The sequence below is a fragment of the Larus michahellis genome, chromosome 1 (genome assembly GCF_964199755.1).
Source record: "Larus michahellis chromosome 1, bLarMic1.1, whole genome shotgun sequence".
NCBI classification, from domain to species: domain Eukaryota; kingdom Metazoa; phylum Chordata; class Aves; order Charadriiformes; family Laridae; genus Larus; species Larus michahellis.
In genome coordinates this window covers 152392782-152414147 of record NC_133896.1, presented here as the reverse complement: position 1 = coordinate 152414147, position 21366 = coordinate 152392782, and the positions used below count along the sequence as shown (strand labels likewise).

The 21366-nt window shown below is 45.4% G+C and overlaps 1 protein-coding gene across 9 annotated transcripts in view; it reads right to left on the bottom strand.

Moving 5' to 3' along the window:
* Positions 1 to 21366, bottom strand: part of MAP4K4 (mitogen-activated protein kinase kinase kinase kinase 4) — a 165068-nt gene that overhangs the window by 86726 nt on the left and 56976 nt on the right. For all 9 annotated transcript variants that reach the window (XM_074609348.1, XM_074609357.1, XM_074609388.1 and 6 more), the window contains exon 3: positions 30 to 86. In XM_074609348.1, coding sequence (XP_074465449.1) covers positions 30 to 86 — 57 coding nt within the window. The remainder of the gene's footprint in view (positions 1 to 29; positions 87 to 21366) is intronic.

The following is a 21366-nucleotide window of genomic DNA, read 5'->3' as shown; positions in this document are numbered from 1 at the left end:
CTAATAAAGCAGAATGTTCCTCTACTCACCTCGGTAACGTCCATGACTTTGATGGCTGCCAGCTGACCCGTTTTGACATGCCGACCCTGAAGAAGAGAGAGAACCATCAGCACCAGCGTCTCACCCATCACTTCAGCATACACAGAGCAAAACATTTGGACGAGAGCTCCAGACACTGGGTTTTAACCCAACTGTGCTGGACCCTTCTCTTCTAATACTTCATATGAAAACCAACAAGTACTTTAGGTGGATTTAAAAAAGAAAAAGTTTCTTTTTAAAATATTCTTACACAAATCTTAGAACGCATTTCTTTACATTAAAGGGATGATTATCAAGATTAAGCACAGACAGATTACATTCACAGCTTCCCTTCTGTTTACTTTAGCAAAGTTCATAGTCAGTAATGATAATTTATTAACATGCCAGAACAGTTAAACTCCACGTATTGCGTATTTTATTTCTATGCACCAGTGCCTGGTACCTGGCTGATATTTTCCTAGGTAAACTCAAGTAGGCTTAGGGGGTTGCAAAAGGACCTTTGTCTGTGTTTTGGTCTTCACTGGTTAAAAAAAAGAAAGAAAAAAAAAAAGTGAGGTTTCTTCAAGTGATGCATCAGACCTGCAATAACTCTCTCCGCCTGTCTCACGATAGCCAGACAAGAACAAGACATCGCCTCCCTTTAGCTACGCCACCATAAGGGTACGGTTTCTCAGTACAGCTGGAGCTGAATTAATAGATCCCAGCTCCTGCGGCGGGGAGCTCCTACCCTTCCTTCCCCTGCCTCCCCCTCCAGCCTCCTGTCACATATTTCTCCCAGGAGCACTGTGCTCTTTCTGGCACTCATCGGATCATATGATAAAGCTGATTGAGATCACGAAAATGGCAGAAAAGTTAACACAGAAAAAGCAAACTGCGGGGTGGGGCGGGGGACTGCGGATCAGGAAATTAAAACTGGTTTGCTCTGCAGCCAGAGCAGAACCGGGGCTGGCAGGAGGCAGATCGCAGGGCTGGGAGGGAGGCAGCACCACTGGCCCCTCCAGCCCTGGTGGGCTGCAACTCGCCTCAGCTGACTTCTGACAAAACCCCTTTTTTTCTCTAGCATATTTTTACAGAAGGTGGGGCCATAGCAATTAGCTGTTCTGTGGGGTTTTTTTCCTAAACAGGCACTTAGAAATGGTTCTAGTATTAGTACTTTCCAGCTCTCCACTTAACACCCCGTAGTCTGCCCCGAGACTTCCAAACAGCCTGGTCTCCCAATGGCCTTCCCAAACATCATTCCCAAAGGCCCTTCTCTGAACCAGTCAAGCGCTCCAGCAAGAGGTATGTCCACTACACTTCTGAACCCCCTTCTTCACCCACAATTAATGATAAAAAACACAACAAAACTTTTCACTAAAGTCACAGTTCCTCACCAGTTTCTACGTTTCCCACACAAAGACCTATACGTAGCATCCACTATAGCTAATGGACAACAATATGTATTTTTTTTCCTGGACTAAATCCTTAACCTCTTTACAGATTCCTCCAAGACTGGCACCCCAGAACTGAAACACCCCAAGACACTAATCTCTTTGGAGAAATCTTGACCCCTTCACACCTTACGATGCCCTCATGGTAACGACCAGGTATTGCTGGTGCATTACAAAGGACTCTGATGAAATGCTGCAGAATTCACAGCCCCCACTTTCTTTTACAACTTGTATCGTGCTGCGCTCTCCCCTTATTAACCAATCCACATGCTTTCTATAAATAAATTACTGTACTCAGGCTTCTGCCGGCTCTGTAAACTCTCTTTATTATATGCATTTCTTTTTATAGCTTGGTCGCAAGCTGGTTTGGATTTTGAAACAAAGTCAGGGCCGTAACATGTGTGCAATGGCCAAGACTGACCTCACCTTGACCTTATTACTTCTTGAACCAAAGCCTTTCAGCAAGCCCTGGAGAGACGCAACTCCCATTTCCCACTCTGGACCTCTGCCTAATGACAAAAGCCTGTGGTCTTCTCCTCAAGACTCACCATCCCACCAAGGGAGGAGGGGAAAATGTTTTACACTGAGGTGGAAAAATGTGTCCTCTCAGCTCTGCCCCTATTTTCCATGGCTCTGTGGAAGGTACTAAAAGGCCCAAGGACATGGGGAAGCACAGTTTGAGGTACAAAAAGAATATGTTAAAGATAAGAGAGGAACAAGGACATCTCGGAGGAAAAAGGTTCACAACACTAAAGACGACGGAGGAAGAAAAAACCTTTTAAAAAACAGTGAAATATGGTTCACCATTAATTCTGCAGCAACACAGGGACACTAAAATGGTGTCAGAACATACTCCAAGCAGAAGAATTATCACACAGAAGAGCGAAGTAGCAAGACATCCAGGGGATGCCACACATTTTATGGAAAGTTTGCTCTATTTGTCTTTTTTAATCTACGAACTACTCTCTGGAAATAGCAAGCCCACCAGAAGCCCAAAATTTCCCAGGGCTCAGTTTCACAGCTTTTCTCAAGATGATGTTCCTCCCTGTGAGACTGGCCCACTCGGGATGACTAACGTGCACCAGCCCAACCATCCTCCCCTTGCAGCTTTACAGGATCCTGCTGGTGCCTCCGCTCGTCCCGATCAAAACCTGGGCCCCGACAGCTACAGTAGGGCGCAGAGATTGCTCGTGGTTCGCTCTGCTGTTTCTGCAGCAAGGGATGGGAAAAGCTTCTCCATAACCCTCCTAAGGGACTGGAAAGCGAGGGAACTGCAGACTGTGGGAAGTATGGGCTGCTCAGTATCCCAGGCCAAATTTAAACCCTGGTCGCTTCAGAATATTGTTTAAAATTACTCCAAATTCCCTTTTCGTAACATATGGAGCGTTCATATTCTAAGCATCTACAACATATATATGGGGGGTTGCATGACACTGATTTATGTGAGAGAAGTAAAAGGACATTTTAAAGCCACATTCTTTTCATTAAAAACATTTTTAGAGGGAGGGAAAAAGCAAACATCACAAACACAACATATAAGCATGAGCAGAGTTTTTGTTTGTTTGTTTATCTGCTTAACAGCTCTGCTCAAGAACAGACTTGTCAAACTATTAGCATGCTGGTATAATTTTGCTCACAACATGAAATGGCTAAGCATTCCTGTTTCGGAAACTGATTTTCGGATTATCATAGCCAGCTTTTGCTTTGGAAAAAAATTGACTGCATCAAAAATAAGAAGAATAATAAAATCACAAAGTTGTTGAACGCAACGGAAGAACCGCAGAAGTCATAGATGGGAAACACCCTCTGAACTCAATCTCCTAGGATTAAAATTTATTCAAATCCAATTCTCAGGGCTCTTCATAAATGTGGTAACCATTAGGGCCCCTTCCAGACACCATCACAGCAACACCACCAACTAACACTCCAGCAGGACAGCATTTTTCTTGCAGGAGGACCCTTTTCTAGTGCTGTCTGGAGCCGTGGCCCCTCAGGGCATCCTGGGCTCCCTCATCCCCAGGGTGAACCGAGGTTCTTGCAGCTTTGTTTCTCCCGGGAAATTGCCGGCAATTACCATCCGAGTATCTGAAAAACGCCACGAGATTGCAAAACTCGGGCCACACATTAACCAAAAACAGCAGTTTCTTAAAATATTTCTGGATACCAAATGTCAGAGGCTGGGGATCACAGAATAACTGTCCCCCCGGCCAGAAAGTTACAACACAGATATGAAATATGTAATGAAGATGACAGCAACCTAGATGCCTCTTGTTAAGTATACGATGACTGTCTGCAGAGCCAAAGGACGGAGGAGGCTGCAGAGGTTGCGCTGTGTAGCAGCAACAGGTAGTGGAGGCTACATCAACCAGGAGCAAGAGTTTGCCCCTTAGCAGGTACTGAGGTGGGGGTCACGACAAAACATCGGCACTGTCAGCCGTCTGGCTCCCACCCCCATGGAAAAGAGCTCACCAACACATTCCCTTCATTTAGACTATATTAAGATTTTATTGACCAAAATTCCCAAACTGCTTGCCGTTTCTTACACACCCTCCCCTCCTTTCTTTCCCTCATTTCATGAATCTATTAATATTAAAGCACTTGTGGGTTTTTTTGAGAATGTTTTTAAGACCACTACTGCACCATTCTATTTTTAAATGACCTGTTGGGATGAGCAAGTCAGTGGAGTGGAGCCTGCTGACCCCAAGCCTTGCCCTGTTTCTTCTCATGCAGATGACAGAAAGTTCATTTACATATGGAGGGTTTTAAAATCTCTTCTCATCAACATAGCAACATTGTAGCATTTAACTGGATCTTAAACTGAATCCTCTACTTAAGCATATATTCCCAGCCATGTCTGATAGCAATATAGTGTTTATTTCTCATCTCAGTGGGCTTTCTGCATATTGAAAAGCAGAGGGGACAAGGGGAATCCTTGGTAGACTGCCAAGATCTGCAGAACACCATAAATTTCAAGCCTACCCACACTCTCCAAGTCAGTTAATACACCTCCTTCTTGCCTCTTTCTTCCTCTGCCCACATTATTACTGTAAAAATTTTGTTTGGGAAAGGTTCAAAGGCAAGTGGTGTTATGTGCTGGGTTTCATGGTGCTTTTTTTTTCCCCTAAGATGCCTTAATGTTATCAAAGAGCTCTGCAAATTAAACGCAAAAGGAATCCTATCAGCTTATTTACCTGCCCTCCACCCCTTAATTATCCGAGATATGTATTCCACAGTAATGTAATTCTCGTACTAACACAGTTTCCGGCCTGTGTATTAATGTGCCTTTTGGGGGACTGTTCCTGGAAGCCTGCTCCCCAGCTAAATGGCATGGAAGTAGAGTATGGGGCAACATCACACATTAAGGAAGGCAGGCAGCATGCGTGACTCATGACTTACAAGCTTGGATTATCCTGTGAACTGTACACCATTAAGCCTTTGGAAAACTTCTCCAGCCTCCCTGTGCGCCAATTGTGAAAAGAAGAGCAACTAAGTTGAAAAAAAAAAAAAAAAATCTACTAGTTCACTTTTCAGTTGCTACATCGTACAGAGAAGCAGCAGGCTAGATTTAAACATGTCATCAAGTGAAAACTCACCATGGTACCACCTCTTAGTAGCGCTGCACAACGCCCCCATGCCAAAATTAACTTTTCAGTTTGCTTCTCATTTAGTTGACCCTAAACTCCTACCAGCCTGAGGCAATAGGCCATGGAGCAATACTCTGCTATTAGGTTGCACACCACCAGTGCAATAAATGATACTTTATTTATTTGAATCCATGTTTACCATCAGCTCTTTTTGTCACTTGCCAACACAGAAAGTTGCAGACCAACCGACTTTGCATTATGAATACTTGGACTCTACAAGACATTTCACCCCACTCCCTGGAAAGACAGTCTACCCTGTGAAAAGCGATGGGAGTAATGCTTGTGGAGGAAACAGAATATGCATTTTTGACAGGCAAAAAACAGACAGGCACAAAATGAAAGCAACTTCCCCAGTTAAAAACAAATAATAAGATGGAAAATGTTCTTAAGCAAAAAGTTGGGTGGAATGTCGACCTACTTGAGGGTCGGAAGGCTCTACAGAGGGATGTGGACAGGCTGGATCAATGGGCTGAGGCAAATGGCATGAGGTTCAACAAGGCCAAGTGCCGGGTCCTGCACCTGGGTCACAACAACCCCAAGCAGCGCTACAGGCTTGGGGAAGAGTGGCTGGAAAGCTGTCCAGCAGAAAAGGACCTGGGGGTGTTGTTCGACTGCCAGCTTAATAGGAGCCAGCAGTGTGCCCAGGTTGCCAAGAAGGCAAGAGAATCCTGGCCTGTATCAGGAATAGTGTGGCCAGCAGGAGTAGGTAATTGTCCCCCTGTACTCGGCACCGGTGAGGACCCACCTCAAATACCGTGTCCAGTTTTGGGCCCCTCACTACAAGAAAGACATTGAGGTGCCAGAGCACGCCCAGACAAGGGCAACGAAGCTGGTGAGGGGTCTGGAGCACAAGTCTCTGGGCGGCTGAGGGAGCTGGGGTTGTTCAGCCTGGAGAAAAGGAGGCTGAGGGGAGACCTTATCGCTCTCTACAACTACCTGAAAGGATGGTGTAGAGAGGTGGGGGTCGGTCTCTTCTTTCAAGTAACAGGCGACAGGACAAGAGGAAATGGCCCCAAGTTGTGCCAGGCGAGGTTTAGACTGGGTGTTAGGAAAAATTTCTTCACCAAAAGGGTTATCAAGCATTGGAACAGGCTGCCAAGGGAACTGGTTGAGTCACCATCCCTGGAGGTATTTAAAAGACACGTACATGTGGCACTTAGTGACATGGTTTAGTGGGACTTGGCAGTGTTAAGTTTACAGTTGGACTTTATGATCTTAAAGGTCTTTTCCAACCTAAATGATTCTATGATTCTAAAAAGTCTACCTAGTTGCATCTGTAGTCAAAATAATGCTGTTCCTACTGATACAGCATTCTGTATCAGCTAAATAATCTAAAAAGTCATAGGCTCAAGTGATGAAGATAAATTTGTAAAAAAGGGATAATATTTTCATTACAAAAGCCTGGCAAATCACTGCAGAAACGCACGAGAAGAAAAAAAGGCCAACATCAATGTTCTTTCTTCCTGTTAGACGATTTCTAAACCCAAACCAACAAGAAGCTATTAAAGACTCCTACTGTTTAAGTCAAAGACAGGACAGGGTTCTGTGTTTTCCCTCTAACTCTTTGACATCAAATGCCTGGAAAGCAAAACAGAAAACAACATGCTCTCTATCCTGCTTTGGATATCCACAGGCTCACTAGCTGTCTATTGAAGAAATAATAATGACAATTTACTCATGCATAGTACTGCATTCTGTGAAGTATGAAAGATGCACAGTTAATATCAGTCCAGTACTTCCAGGGATAGAGTGAAAAGATGTTACCCGCTAGTAAGGAAAAAGAGAGTCCTACGCACTGATTTTTCACCTCGATTGTTAAGTTTTGTGGTAGCTTTCCCACTCTGAAAGATGCTGGATATACATTACCAGAGGCATTTCCTTCTCCCAAACAGCTCATTGCCTAAATAGGAAAAAGGAAAGAAAAGAAGAGGAGGGGGGAAAGGACGGTGGGAAAACCATGGCAGAAAGCCACAATCGAACTTTCCCAGGATCGCAACAGGTCAACAGCAGATCTCAGAGTTAGGAGGCGTCTCTGATGACTCCCAGCACCCTGCCCAGCTGTCCACCTCACCCCACCGATCAGCAGGAGGTACCAAATCCCCTTTGACAGATTTGCCAAAGTGAGGCCTGACAATTACGCCCATTTCTGTTCACAGCCACTGAGATGTGTGACTAGGCAACAGATGAAAAAAAGCTGCCAAAAGAAGGGGATGTTGCAGGGGAAAGGAGGTGGGTAAAAGGTCTAGCAGCGGTGCAGTTTAAGACTATGGCTGACCCTTCGTTACCCAGTCATGCCGATCCCAGTCCATTCAGCCAACTGGGATCCCCCACGGCTATGTATTTCCTAGCTCAAATGGCACAAAACATTCCCTTATCATGTGGGGCTTACAGATTTCCGTCTTTTTTCTTCCTCCCAAATATTGAGCAGGAAAGGTCAATGAACTAGGATCTGCTGGCAACACTGGCAGCAAGGCTGCAATGCATTCTTCCATAAGACCTCAACTTCAGGCCACTGAGAAGTTTTTGAAAGAAATATGCCTTGCTGAGTGCTGCCCCTCCACCAGACACCCCAGCCATCAGCTGGCTGCTGGATCAAACTTTACTGCTCTGTAGGTGGCCACCCAGAGCTTCCTGCCCCAGATTCAATGCTTCTTCTACAGGGACTACTTGAGCTAACTGGCTTGAGTCCCCAGCCTGGAAAATATCCTCTTCAAGAGCCATCCTCATCCCATACTTCCAGCCACCACCAGGCTATGCCCAGATTTAGCAACCTGCACTAAACGCACCAGTACCCACTTTCTCTTACAATGGAGTTCCCATCCTCAGCCCCCTCCAAAAAGAGAAAAGCTGCCTCTAACCTTATTATTGCTTGCACTTTTCTCTGGTTTTAAACATACCTCGGTAATTTAGTTGGGACACTACTGAAAGACACAAAAAAACCCCTAGAACTAAAACAAAACAATGAAACCAGATAGAGGCACACCTCCCACGTGGACGCAGTTGGCTCAGAGCACATTTGGCTTCCTCTGGAAACATCAGCTAAAATGTGCTGTGTCCAACTCTCATTCAAATCAGTTCTTCCTCCTACCTTAACGTCTTTACCAGTCACAAAGTTCACCCCTCCTAACACTGATTTGTCTCTTCGGACGCCTTGCAATGGTCTCTTTTATGCAGAACAATTTCTTTCTGGCAACTATAACTAAAAACAAGCCAGATGGAGAACATCAAGAGAAGAATTAAGACCAAAATGATAAAACATGTGCTTGTAGATACAAAATGACATGGGCTAAAGATACAGATCATTTCTCATTTTACACCTCAGCAGCCCCTTTCATCACCAAACACGCTCCATTGGATCTTGGCCACCAACTGAAGGACAGACAGGCCCGTTTTGGTGGCATGGCCACAGGAAGTCCCTGCAGCAGGGCCAGCGTTGATCAGGTTGAAGGGGACCACCACAGGTCTCCAGAGCAAGCCCTGTGCTCACCAGGTGCCACCCCACCATCACAACCACAGGGTGTCACTTCAGAGAGATGTGGTGCACCATCCACTGCTTCTACCTTAGACCAAGTGTGGCCCAAACTGACCCACCCAGGTCCCCACATGGGCAGATGGGGGCTTCGAAACAACACAGGTGCCTCCTTAGCTGAGAGAGACAGCAGATAGAAGGCAGAGCCCCCCCATCACTTCTCCAGAGTGACATCAAAATAAGCCTGGATGAAAAGAGCCCGGGGCTGCTTCTCTTTGTTTGTTTGCTTTTTAAATGAATTCATATCGACATTTAACTCATCACCCCTGGACATGCACCAAACGGAGCAATTTACACCTTGTGACCAAGGCCCTCTGCAAACCCAGGCAAGCCTGGGCCTATTTCACTCTGCTCACCACCGAGAAGCTGCTGAGGAACCACCGTGGTGCTGGGCACACGCCTCCTGAAACACGAGGCGAGATGCCTCCGACACATTTAAGTAGTTAAGCATTAGGTATATAGAAATGCCACAAAAGACACACTTTTCTCGGGGGGCAGCAGATCAAAACCATAGTCCCTGCCCCTCCCTGCCATGCACCAAGGCTGCTGTAAGCAGACTACCCTCTGCTGGGAGATGTTGTCAGAGGTCATTACGCCACGACAGAAGGAAAACGAAGCCCACGCACACCCCACCAGCCTTGTTGCATTCAGTCCACTGCCAAAAAAAGCATCAGCAAGAGCTGCATGAAGCTCCATAACCAACACCAACCGAGAAACCGGTGACGGCCACCCCAGGCAGTGAGGGGACAGTGTCCCTCACCGGGTGGCATCTGGCAGGCAGGGACAGCACGCGTTTGGCTACCCTGCTCGCGGGGGGTGGGAGTGGGGGGGGCCCTCTCTGCCCAGGGCACCGTCCCACAACATCCACCAGCCTCCCACCCAGAAAGCACCGGGAGGGGTATTAAATAGAAATCAACAACTTCTTTAATTTCAAGTACACTAAACAAATGGGGGAATTATTTTGGAAAGTACAAAATCTCATTGTAAACACAAAAGAAAAGGTGGGAGGGGAAGGGGAAAGGGTGAACGATTGGCTCTACTGCTTTTTTGTGCCTTTTTAATGCATTTTTGAGTTTGCTGTTGTTGCTGGACAAGGAGGAGCCCAACACACACGCTGCCACATCTGGCTGACCCCACCAAGAGAATCCTGCCTTTTGTCTAGCTGTACCCACCACAAGATGCTAACACACACACACGGCATGGGGAGGATCCAAAGCTATCATTGGACAGCTTAATATTAATGAGGGGCAAAAGGAAGGAGCTCTATTTTCATTTATAGCATCCCGGTGGAACAACGCAGCTGCGCAGAGCAGGGAAGTCAGGCTGCGTAATGAGTTTTATTTCAACATGGTTAAAATGAAAGATTTCATACCCACAACCTTTAAAGAATTCCAGAATATTAGTAGTAAGGAAGTTAATGAACTCTTAAATAGATAATACATAAAAAACATATATATAATGAAATTCCAGTCCAACTGTCAATACTCCTCCGGTGCTACAACACACAACAAAGGAGGACTGGAACTGTGTGGTTTTAGGGTTTTTTGCAGACACAGGCTGCATCTTTTTCCTTTAGCCCGTTACGAACATCACCAGTGTGACTTTCAGTTAGCCATATCTCCTAGCTACTATGGCCTTGGGAGCCATAATTTACTAGGCAGCAACAGCTGAAACTAAAATGCATCTTCTAGGGCACTGGATATGCTGGTGGAATACAGAGGAGGCATTCTTAAAAAGTATCACAGCAGCCAGCGCAGCAGCCACGCGAACGGGGACTGTGTTTTATACTATGACCCTGTACGTAAGAGCAAATTAAGAAATATTTTCCCAACTTGTTTGCAAGATGCAAAACACACATTTAGCCTGAAGTTATATGTATTTTAATTAAACAAGAAGAACACCAGAAGACTCTTTCCAGCATTTTTATCTTCTGATACCTTGCCAAGTACATCTGTGCTTCTAAAGCAACTAAAAAAAAAGAAAAAAACCACCTTGTCCTTGAGAAACTGGCACGTGGCCAGCGAGTGATCTGTAAACAGCTTTGTGTCCACAAGAACTATTTTCAAATACTCAGGCAGTATTTTCAGACCTCAAACTATTTCTGCTTCGTCAGCACGGGGAGCCTGACTCAGAAATCCAAGCCTGTACTAACAACCCTTTCTGTACCCGACTTGCCAGCAACAAAACCCCAACCTCTGGGGTCGCCGGGCCTTTTATTTATTTATTTAGCAAAAGAAGGACCAAAATGAAGACAATTTCCTCTGGGTGGTTACCTGGGTAGTATTTAGGTTGCATTCCAAAAGTCTGTGGCCACCGTGTTTGTTATTTGAAAGGGCCACATGACAGAAAAGCCATTATGCAACATACTGGGCTCCCAGGTTAATCCACGGAAAAAAACGGCATTCATTAAGGAAATGGAGCCTGCGCGTTCTCCGATTATTACTTTTTACCGAGTACTCAAGAACACACCAAGTGCCTCACAAAAACTAGTCAAAACATGTTCACTGCTCTCAAATAACACACTATGGGCCTTCGCAAACCAAGTTGTGGCAAACAAAAAGAGAAAGAAATTCCTCAGGAGGACTTGTAAGCAAGGTCCATGGTGCTGCTGCCATTGCAGCCGGTCCCCATCCGCCCTGCCGTGTGCTCAGGGTACAAATATAACGCGGATTAAGCAGAAGTTATTTCGGTGCAAAAGGATTTGTGAGATTTTAGTCCCCAGTACACACGCCTTCTGTAACTGTAGGTAGGATAAACACTGCAGACTTTTTTTCTTAGTATTTCTAATAACAATTGCACTTGGAGGTGAAAAAAAAAAACCAAACTCTTTTCTCATGACACTACACAGAAGTATTATTCGGCTCCTGATCCAACACCAGCTGTTCCTGCAGACCGCAAGTCGCTACTCTGGAGCACAACTCTTCATTAGATGTAATATAAAAATTGTTAGTCGGAAAGGCCAAGCTTTTGCCTGTAGATCATTCGCCAAACTGGTACAAATAGGACAACTTAGTATTGCCCCGGACTGCAAAAGAGCAGCAAGGAGCAAAATTCGCCTACCAAGGACAACTAATACATTTTATAATCACTTATAGCCAGGCAGCTTATCCCAGCATCACCATCCATCCAACCTCTCCAATGCTGCACCACTTTCCAAGTGGCGAAGGGGAAGGAAGGGGTGGTGGGTGCCTCAACCCCATACAGTCCTCCATCATGAGGCACAAGCCACCGCACTGGCATCCAGGCCGTCCCTCTGGCCCCACACGCATCCCGGCAGCCACGTTCACGTCGGGGGGAGATGCAGCGGGTCATGGCGTGAGCCTGGACAGGGTCCCATCTCACTGAGGGCAAGTGCACAACACAAAGGAAGCAGGCAAAGGGCCGGCCCTACCGATGACAACAGCAGGTTGACCATCTCCTGGCTCATCAGCTCATCTGCCCTAAATACAGACATGGAAATGGGAGCCTGTAAACAGTTCGAACTGAAGTCCCAGCCCCTGGCAAACCGAAAAAACTGCTCCAGCAATCGTTCATCCCCAACTCAGGAGCGCACTACACGCCCAAAAGTTTCCATCCTCGGCTGGGTGTTTTCCAAAATTGTGAAAGAGCCCACATATCTGCCCATACTCTGGTGTCTCCAAGAGCAGACGGATCTGACTGAGAGGGATGCACCCAATCACATCTGGTTTGTGGCACAGCTGGAGCCAGCACACCACCTACTGCCACATGGGTCTTTGCAAAACAACCGGTCACCTCGGCCACTGCAGCTGAGAGACAGACGCAGGTGGGAAACAACCCAGAAACCTCCAGTAGGAGGGAGCAGTTTCTGGCTAGGGATACACAAGTGAAAACACTGCTTAATCCTACTCAGAATTTAAACTCAAAAATTCATAACCCTGCAAACACAGATACACATAATGCTAAAGCTGTAGCCAAATTTAATCTTTTATCATTCCTTTCTACCACTTCCAACCTTAAAAGGAGTGGAGAAGGGGACTGGAAACAAACAAATTTTTTTAAAATGTAGAAACCTTCCGCTTGTTTTGAGGTATTTGCTCAGTCACACTTTCCTAGGATGTATGCACGCCTACCTACAGAGGAAAGTTTGAGCAATACTGCCTCAAAAGCTACCTAATATTTAAAGAAATCATCACTTGAATCTGGAAAACAGTTGCGTTAAACACAATCAGGTACTCTGACCAAACGCTACAGCCATGACCTAAATACATTATTGTGGTATGGTGGTGCAGAACAGCAGTTCCTAGAATTAAGCAATCTTCCAATTAAGTGTCATGCACTGAAAACAAAATTAAATCAGCTGTGATGCTGCCCTACTACTTCTTCTACTCCCTTCTCCCCACGTCAGGGAAAGAAAGCAAAATCCTTTCCATCAGTCTGAATGCTGTATCACCAGCAGGACTGGATTTCCGAGATGCTGAGGAGGGGTCTACGTATGCCAGCTGCGCCTGTCCCAAATTACAACACTCTGAGGAGAGCTAAAACAAAGTAATTCTTCTTTAAATTGCAATAAAAATGGATTTCCAAAAGTTCCAGTACTTTTCAAGTTTGCCTTTTAAATTTACAGCCACTTGTCTAATTACTGAAAGAGCATTACAGTTTATTATAATCATGTGTCTGCACTGAAAACATCAATATAGCATGCTGGAATTGATTGCTCAATTATACAATGCACAGCTATTGCAACTGCTGTCAAAGTAGAATTCATAACAAGTCCAAGGGCTTGTCTTTCAAAACACGAGGAAGAGTAATACTTAACACTTAGAGTAATTCCACTGAACCAATGGATTACCAGGAAAAGCACATACAAGATAAGATTTAGTGCAACGTGCTGTCAATTATGGGCCATGCTTGAAGGCACCACACGCACAGATGCATATTTATGCCAAGTGTGAGGCAGCCCCATCAAACGCACAGCTGAATTAAGTGCTGACTATGGCACGATGCTCTAAACCTGAGCACCAACCACCACTTGACCACCCGCATCACTTGCCCTGTGCGACAAGACCCTGACAGAAGTCAGAAGCCCATCCCACCCCCCAGCCCAGTAGGATGAGGGTACTTCACCATCCAGGGAAACTACTCAAATCCAGAAACTACAGAGCATCAAGGAAAGAAGGGTCAGGGGAAGCCATCAAGGCGCATTCCTAGGTGACCCTGGCAGCCCCAACTCCAGTAAAGTTGTGCCAAGGTGCTGTTCCACAATCACTGAAGGTGAAAAACACAGACACACACACACACACCCACACACCCCAAAACATGTTTTCCATCAGCACTCACCTCTGCCTGACTCTGTCTATGGCAGGGAAGCAGGCTCCGACAACCGGCTCTTTCCAAGGGAAAGCTGGTGGCTTTCTGGTCTTCCCAAAGGCACCATAGGGGCACCCACTGTAGCTACACATAGCCTGACAGAGGGCAATCAGGTGCCCACAGATGCACAGGTCTGTCCCAGAAGCCTTACTCTACACCTAGATCAGGGCCCGGGAGGATGTTTTAGACAAAAACAAGTAAAAAGAACCCTGTCAGAAGTCAGAAGCCCATCCCACCCCCAAGCCCAGTAGGCTAGGGCACTTCTTGTGCTGTAGCTGGATGAGGAGTAAGAGCAGCACATCTCAGAGATGCCTGGAAAGAAAATAAACAAACAAAACCAGGCTCAGAGCCTCCAATGAATTTCCATCTGAAACATCAAGAAAACCCCAAAAGCTTAATTTGATACTACACTGGGCTGGAGTTCAAATAAACACGAGAATTCAAAGCTGGAAGCATGAAAGATGCCCAGTACTGGAGAAAGAAGGGAAGGAGCTTGTACCTTACACCAGTGAAAAGCTACAGGGGCTTCCTTTTCTGATTTTTGCCCCAAATCCTAAGTGCAACCAAGAAAGAAGGAAAGCTAACAGAATCAGAGGCAAAATCATGCAAGATCCTAAAAAAATTCAAACTGAGGAGCTGTAACACCCAAGTTTCTGCAGGGAGCACAGAGCACAGGTTCCTAAATACACAACTGAATGGCTGGGGCAGAGAAAATAAGCAAATGCAAGTTACTGGCAAATGCCAGCACTCCGTTTTAGCAAAATTAGCTTGATTTTATTTTGATTGATTTTGATGACTCTGCTTTTTATTTTCATTTTTTACTAATGCTTCAGTAGCTTATAAGCCATCTTCTGTACACATTTAAAAACAGATAATGCACAGCTTCCATTTAGTCTGCTCATTAGTTTAAGAATTTCAGGAGACGCTATTCCAAAGCAAAAGGAAAAAAAAAAAGAAAACCAACATTTCTCCATTATGTGAACAAGCCTGTAGCTAAGAGAGATTTAATCTACTTAATTATACTGTTTGCCACTTGCATTTATAGTTAGCATTGAAATCAGTGGGTGAAATTCAACAAGAAGGAGCAAGCGAGAAAAAGCGAACAGTCCGGTTGACTGCTACATGAAAATCTTCAAGATCCATCCTCAGCTTCAGTAAAAGCAATACAAAATGATCAGGAAAACCTGCTAATGGGAATTAAAAGTAGATCACTCCAGCTCTCCAGTCTTCATTTTCATGTTCATTGCAGGCAGAAGTTAATTTGGTTTACTTTTATGACTCCCATGAATGTGTCACACACTCAGCAATAAGTACACACTTACTAATGACAAGTTTTAGCTCTGCCTCGAGACAGAAATCATTCAAAGCATGGGCAGGTCTGTGCCAATAGGTTCCAAGCAAACAAACTAGAAGATACATGATATGCTTAAATCAAGTCTGATTTTTCGAGGAAATTCACTTAAAAAGGAGGCCTTCGGGCTACATTTCTCTAGGCTGCCCTGTGGAAGAGACACAAGAGACAGTGGGTCAGAAACACAGCAGAGAGGATGGACGAGCCCCAGCAAGGAACCAGGATGGAGGTCTGCAAGTCCAGCTTGGCGTGGCCACCCTGGGGAACCATGCCATGCTATGGCTTTGGCAGAGCCCTGGGAGATAGAAGGTAATGACTGCAAGAAAACAAGAGAATTTTTACTGGTGGATGGGTCAATGGCAAGAGAGCTGAAGATACAGCATGTAGGTGCAGATACAGCCTTATCTTTCATCCCTCCCTCCACATCAGATCTTCAGCACTCCCAACAATGACGACTCCATTCATCTCAGAAAAGAGGATCTCAAGCGAGAATACCTAATAAATTCAAGTATTGTTAGGATTTCATTTCCCCCAGCTAGAATCACCTTGTGAATGATGAGCAAAGCCTTTCTTTCTTCAATCAAGATTACCTGATACTGGATCGCATGTGACACTCACTCGGCCACTGCCGAGGCAGGAGTGACGAGCAATCAAAAATCAACTGGGAAGGCGGGGGGGGGGGGGGGGGGGGGAACCAACAGAGCTTCCTTCCTAATATCTCTGCTCGCTTTAAACATCAAAACTCAGACAAAGAAATCTCTCATGGATATACCATGACCTAAAGAAGTGACACTCATTCCAGTAAACTGGAAGCCATAGAAAGGGGGGGGGGGGGGGGGGGGGGGGCGGGGGGGAAGAAAAAAAGAGTACCATTATAACCCTCACACAAGATGCCTGCCTAGCCACTACTAGGAAGCCAACACGTGACGGCAAGCCATTAGAGCAGACAAGCCCAGGAAACAAATGGGTGCACAGGAGATTATAAGGATGAGGGAATTCCAGCATTTAGCAATCCCAGCTACCACCACAACCCGCCTATGTGCTCTTTACAGAGGAGAGTGTCTCTTCAGAGCGCCAAATTTCATGCCTAATGGGAAAAAAAAAGAGTTGTCTCAACAGTGTCAGTGACTTATTGCCAATACAAGATTAAGATAATTTGGTTCCTCAAAACTAGATTTAAAGAAGGCTTATCCATTTAATGATGCCACTAATGAGAGTTAACAACGCTTCTTTACACCGCAGTTAGACACCGGCACCTCCAGGACTGGACTCTACTTGTCCTTCCCACCACTTTGGCCATGACTAAAAGGTCAACATTCAGATACAGGTACCTCAAATTCGTCCCAACATTCAAAGACAGGGAAAAAAACAAATTTCTGTATTGTTTGTCTGCTGCAATATGCGAAACATGCAAGGCGCTTCCCAAATCTACAAACCCAAGATAGTTAAGGCCCTTGAAATGAAAAGGCACAATAACAAAAAATTTAAAATTTAAGAAACAAATATCTATTAAATGTTTTTGCAAAACTCTTTAGCAGACCATAAGCTCTCAGCCAAACTACTTCCGAAACCAGCAGCTGTGCCAGAGGACCTCCACACACATAAATTATTTGTGGAGAAACTTCTATATACATTTAGATGTTAGCGTTGCTCCCATTTTTCCTTCAATTCATGCGTGCAGTGACAGCCTGACCCAAACGGCATCTGTATTTCTACCCTTATGACCACTTCCCTAAATCTTCCCAGTTTGCAAATGCTTCTTTCTACTCTTTTCAAGCCACATCCTGCAAAGTCTGCTACTACAGAAATTAGGCAATGGCTTTCTTGTACCACCTTCCACTTCCTCAGAGGAAGCAGCCTTAGCATCCAGTAGATAAAGAGCATACACTTGCATCTTGTCTTTGCTCTGAAAGATATAACACGCCAACCATCTCTTTTTCCTGTTAAACCCAGTAGGTAGCTCTAACCTTCTGCTTACAAGAGAATACAGAAGCATCAGAAAGGTCCTCCCATGGACAATGGGTTTGGGGTTGGAAGACAACGTGGAGATGGGAACACTGATAAAATCCAAGAGAGCCAATTCCCAGGAGAGACTCCAAACATTGATCCCCTACCCCATGCCCAAATCTAGTCTTCCAGCTCTGCCATGAAACCATGCTTCAAAACCATTCAGGGAAGAAAAGTTCACAAAGTGACTGATATCCTGAGCAAACTTGAGGCACACTGAAGGAGACGCATGAATACACACAAATCTGGGATGTTTGTCACCATGAGATACTGTGAGGTGGGAGAAAGCATGTCAAGAAGAGAGGTCTGGAAGGAGATGACACATTTCCATTCCAGCCATAGACTTCCTGTGCAGTTTTGAACGTGTAACTCAAATTTCCTCTGTTGTTTTTGTTTTGTGTTTTTTTTTTTTTTTAAACTATAAAAATACTAACTAACTTAATAATTGTGTTGTCAGGCGTAATTCATTCACGTTTGTTTAAAAAAGTGCTTTGATGTTCCTGGGTAAAAGCCGCTACAGATAGATCACATATTAAGGAACAGCTAAATATTACCAGGACTGGTGCCTTATTGCGAGCATTTTCAGTTCCTCTGTGCTGAGCGGCCATTTGAGACCAGGAAACAGCAGCCGACGCTTCCAGCAGAAGCGTCAGGCACATTCGGTGCCTCGCCAGATCCGGAGGAGAGCGGCCGACACCACAGCAGCAAAGCAACAACATCATGAGTGCTGAGGGAAAACCAAGGAAACGGAGTCAGACTTCCCCTTCCTCCAGCCATCGGCCAAGCCCAGACTGCAGCATCCTGCAGTTCAATTTGTGCGGTCTAAATATGGGTGATTGATGCCTTGTGGGACATACCAAGGCAGGCAGAAAACAGAACAAAACCTATCAGAGATCTGTATCCTTTTGGAGCAGATGATGGGGGCTAGGAAGGATGTCCCAGCATACCTCTCCTTGGTGAGAAGAAGCAGAGGAAATGAGGGTGGAGGGGAGGCGAGCATCCCACCACCACCACCAGCGATGCCACCACCAGCCATCCCCTGGTGCAGAAGCTCAAAAGCAGTGTCCAGCTGGGTGCACCCAGGTTTTGAAGGCAGTGCTGCAGTGGCCCCTGGAAGCAGAAGGAATCCCTTTGGGTTTGAGGAAGTCCCTTGACATGGCTGGAACGAAGCACACACGAGCGGCTTAACAGCAGTCACAGCTTCCCAGCCTTCATAAAAAGGCATGCCGCAAACAATGCCGCAATTCGGCAGGTGGGATGAAAAAAAAGAGGAGGGCTTATTCAATAAGGCTACTGTTTATTATTTCTTCACATGAGATGAGATCCTCCACCTTTTTTAATTTTTCACTCTTACTCCAATTTAAAAAAAAACCATCTCCTACTCCTGAAAAGGTGGTGTGATTTGTTCAAGGAGTATACGCATTATAACTTTGAGCCTCCGAATATTAAATGCTTTCTATGTTAAAACTGGAAAGGCAGAAAGGGGTTATGGGAAGGATTATTGATAATTCTTTCACTGCTCTTCAGTATAGCAAGAAGGACTGAGCAGGTTAAGACAGTCTCTAGAATAAGTAGCTATTTTATTAAAGAAAGATCTGTTGAATAAACATTAACGGCATTATTTGGACATCTACAAGAGACTGTAAATCCGAGATTTGCTGATGTAGAGAAAATGCAGATCTTTATCTATAAGCCTGAAAGCAAAGCAAAATGAAATAAATTTCTGAATTCGCTCTCTGCAGAGACATTTTGTCCTTCAGGACAAAACTCTACTGCTTCAGCACTGTCACTTCTGCACCTTGCCTGTCCCAGAGCTGGAGCTGCTGGTGTACTTTCAAACCTAAGGTGTTCTTGTTTCCAAATCTAGAAGTCACTAAATCCTCTGAAGGCTCCGTGTTTCAGGGGTGGTGAGAAAAAGACTGCCTTTAACTCAGGCCAACTCCTCCCACACTTCTCAACCGATGGCTCACTCTATGCCAAATTATTTTAAAATTCTGCAAATCCAAGGAAGAAGGTTCCAGAAACAAGGAGAAACCCAAGGCCGTGCAGCACCTTCCGCCTGCAGGGACCCTCTCCTGTTCCCCGCAACCCACCCGGCATTTGCCACAGGTTTAAACCCTCCCCACAAATGCCAACTTTTGCAGGGCAGGGTAGGATCCCGAGGAACTCCTCCAAAAGTAAAAGATGCTCAAATCCCTGGGTCACGATTTATTTGATGTTGTGATGGAGGACCACCAAGCACTTCAGTGTGGCCAACCACTCCCGTGACCCTTCAGTAGGCAGACATCCTCGTCCTCCTTCCCCCCTCAGCCACAAGAGTTGCAGCTATCTAAAACTGCAGGACACATCCAGCACGGAGGACTTGTCACCCTCCTCCCCACCTCCTCCAGGAGGGGCAGATATTTGGCACATCATTAATTATGTCCTAAACTCACCCTCTGCCTGGCGCTTTATGCGCCTCTGATTCATTAGAACATTACTAAGGTACAACTGGAGATAATCATGCCGTTAGCAGTGTTAGCAGGGCAGTTTACAAGATTATATATAATGAGCATCGGTTAGAAGGGAAGTGCATCATGAATTTAACAGAATAGTAAAAGAAAAAAAAAAAGAAAAAAAAGAGCAACAGTCCAATTATCTTCTCCCTACGCCAAGTTTCCTACCACTATAGCACAGCAGGGAGCAGCACAGTGGGCTAAAATTGTGTTATTCTTCTCTTTGTTGGGAAAAGAAGACTAACAACTTGGACTGGAAGGCATTTAACTATCTATTTGATTAGTCATTCAACAGAATGACAAAGGTCACCAAAGCACCATCCAGTGCTAATGCATACCTGACCTCACGTCACTCGAAATTCCTCCCAGCACTCCTCCTCCTGTCTCTTTCCGAAGCTGGGTTTGATACCAACAACCTGCTTTTTCCCATGTCTGTTAAACTATTGGGTTTCCTGCATTTTAAAAGACGACCAAGCTTACAGCAAGACGTTGTAGAGAATGCGGAAGTTACACGTGCAGCATTTATAAATAACTATTTTATATCCCCCCAGGTTATCTGTTTGATATTAATATGTCCAAATGCCAACAGTTAAAGCAGAGCAAAGGGAAAATTCATGGCAAAAAAAATAAAGCTACTTAAAAAAAAAAAAGCAGAGGGGTTTTTTTGTTGAGTAGAACAACCAAGTACTTTCGGGTTTACACAGTTCACTCTTTCCTAGGTGATTTAAAGATCAAAGAGGATCCTAAACCTCAAAAAATGCTAGGAAAAGGAGCAGAGGTTGAGCGAGAGCCTGCCCTGGGTCTATGAGTAGAACTGACGACTCCCACATCCACAGGTTCAGCTGCAGCAAGCCAGGAATTAAATTAAGCTGTCTAGGGAGAGGCACGGATGGGAGAAACTTCACAGCTGGTGTCTGTAGCATGAGTAAATACACCCCTGCATGCAGATGTTCTGCAGGTTATTTTCAAGGTACAAAGCTGTCCACAGGAATAAATGAACAAGGCTGGGTTTGCCAGGCAGTCTTCCTGCATCACCGAAAATCGTAGCATTCTCTAGGTTGGAAGGGACCTTTCAGATCATCGAGTCCAACCATCAACATGATGTCACCAGCTCCCATGGGGAAACAGCCAAAACCAGACAGTGATGATGTCATTCAGGCAGCAGTGAAGAAGGAAGCCTGCAGCCCACACAACTTCCCCCACCAGCCACGTCCTGAGGACCTGACCCGGCGTGAGGCAGAGGAAGCCGAAACCCTTCCCTATGGAGCCGCGCTCCAGGCGGACGAGAGGAGCTCACGGCATCCCCAGAGCTTGGGTAGACGCACACGGAGGCACAGGGAGACCACAGAGGGACCGAACGCAATGGAAACTCAACAGGAACTCTTCAATTAGGAGCATGAGGGAAGCAGAAAGCTAATTCTGCCAAAAAAGGTGGGAAGAGATAAGGCTGCCACCGCTCCACCAGCTACCGATGTGGTCTGGGTACTGGGGGAAGCTCATGCCGAACACTAATTAAAGTTGGAACAACAGCCTGTTGGGACTG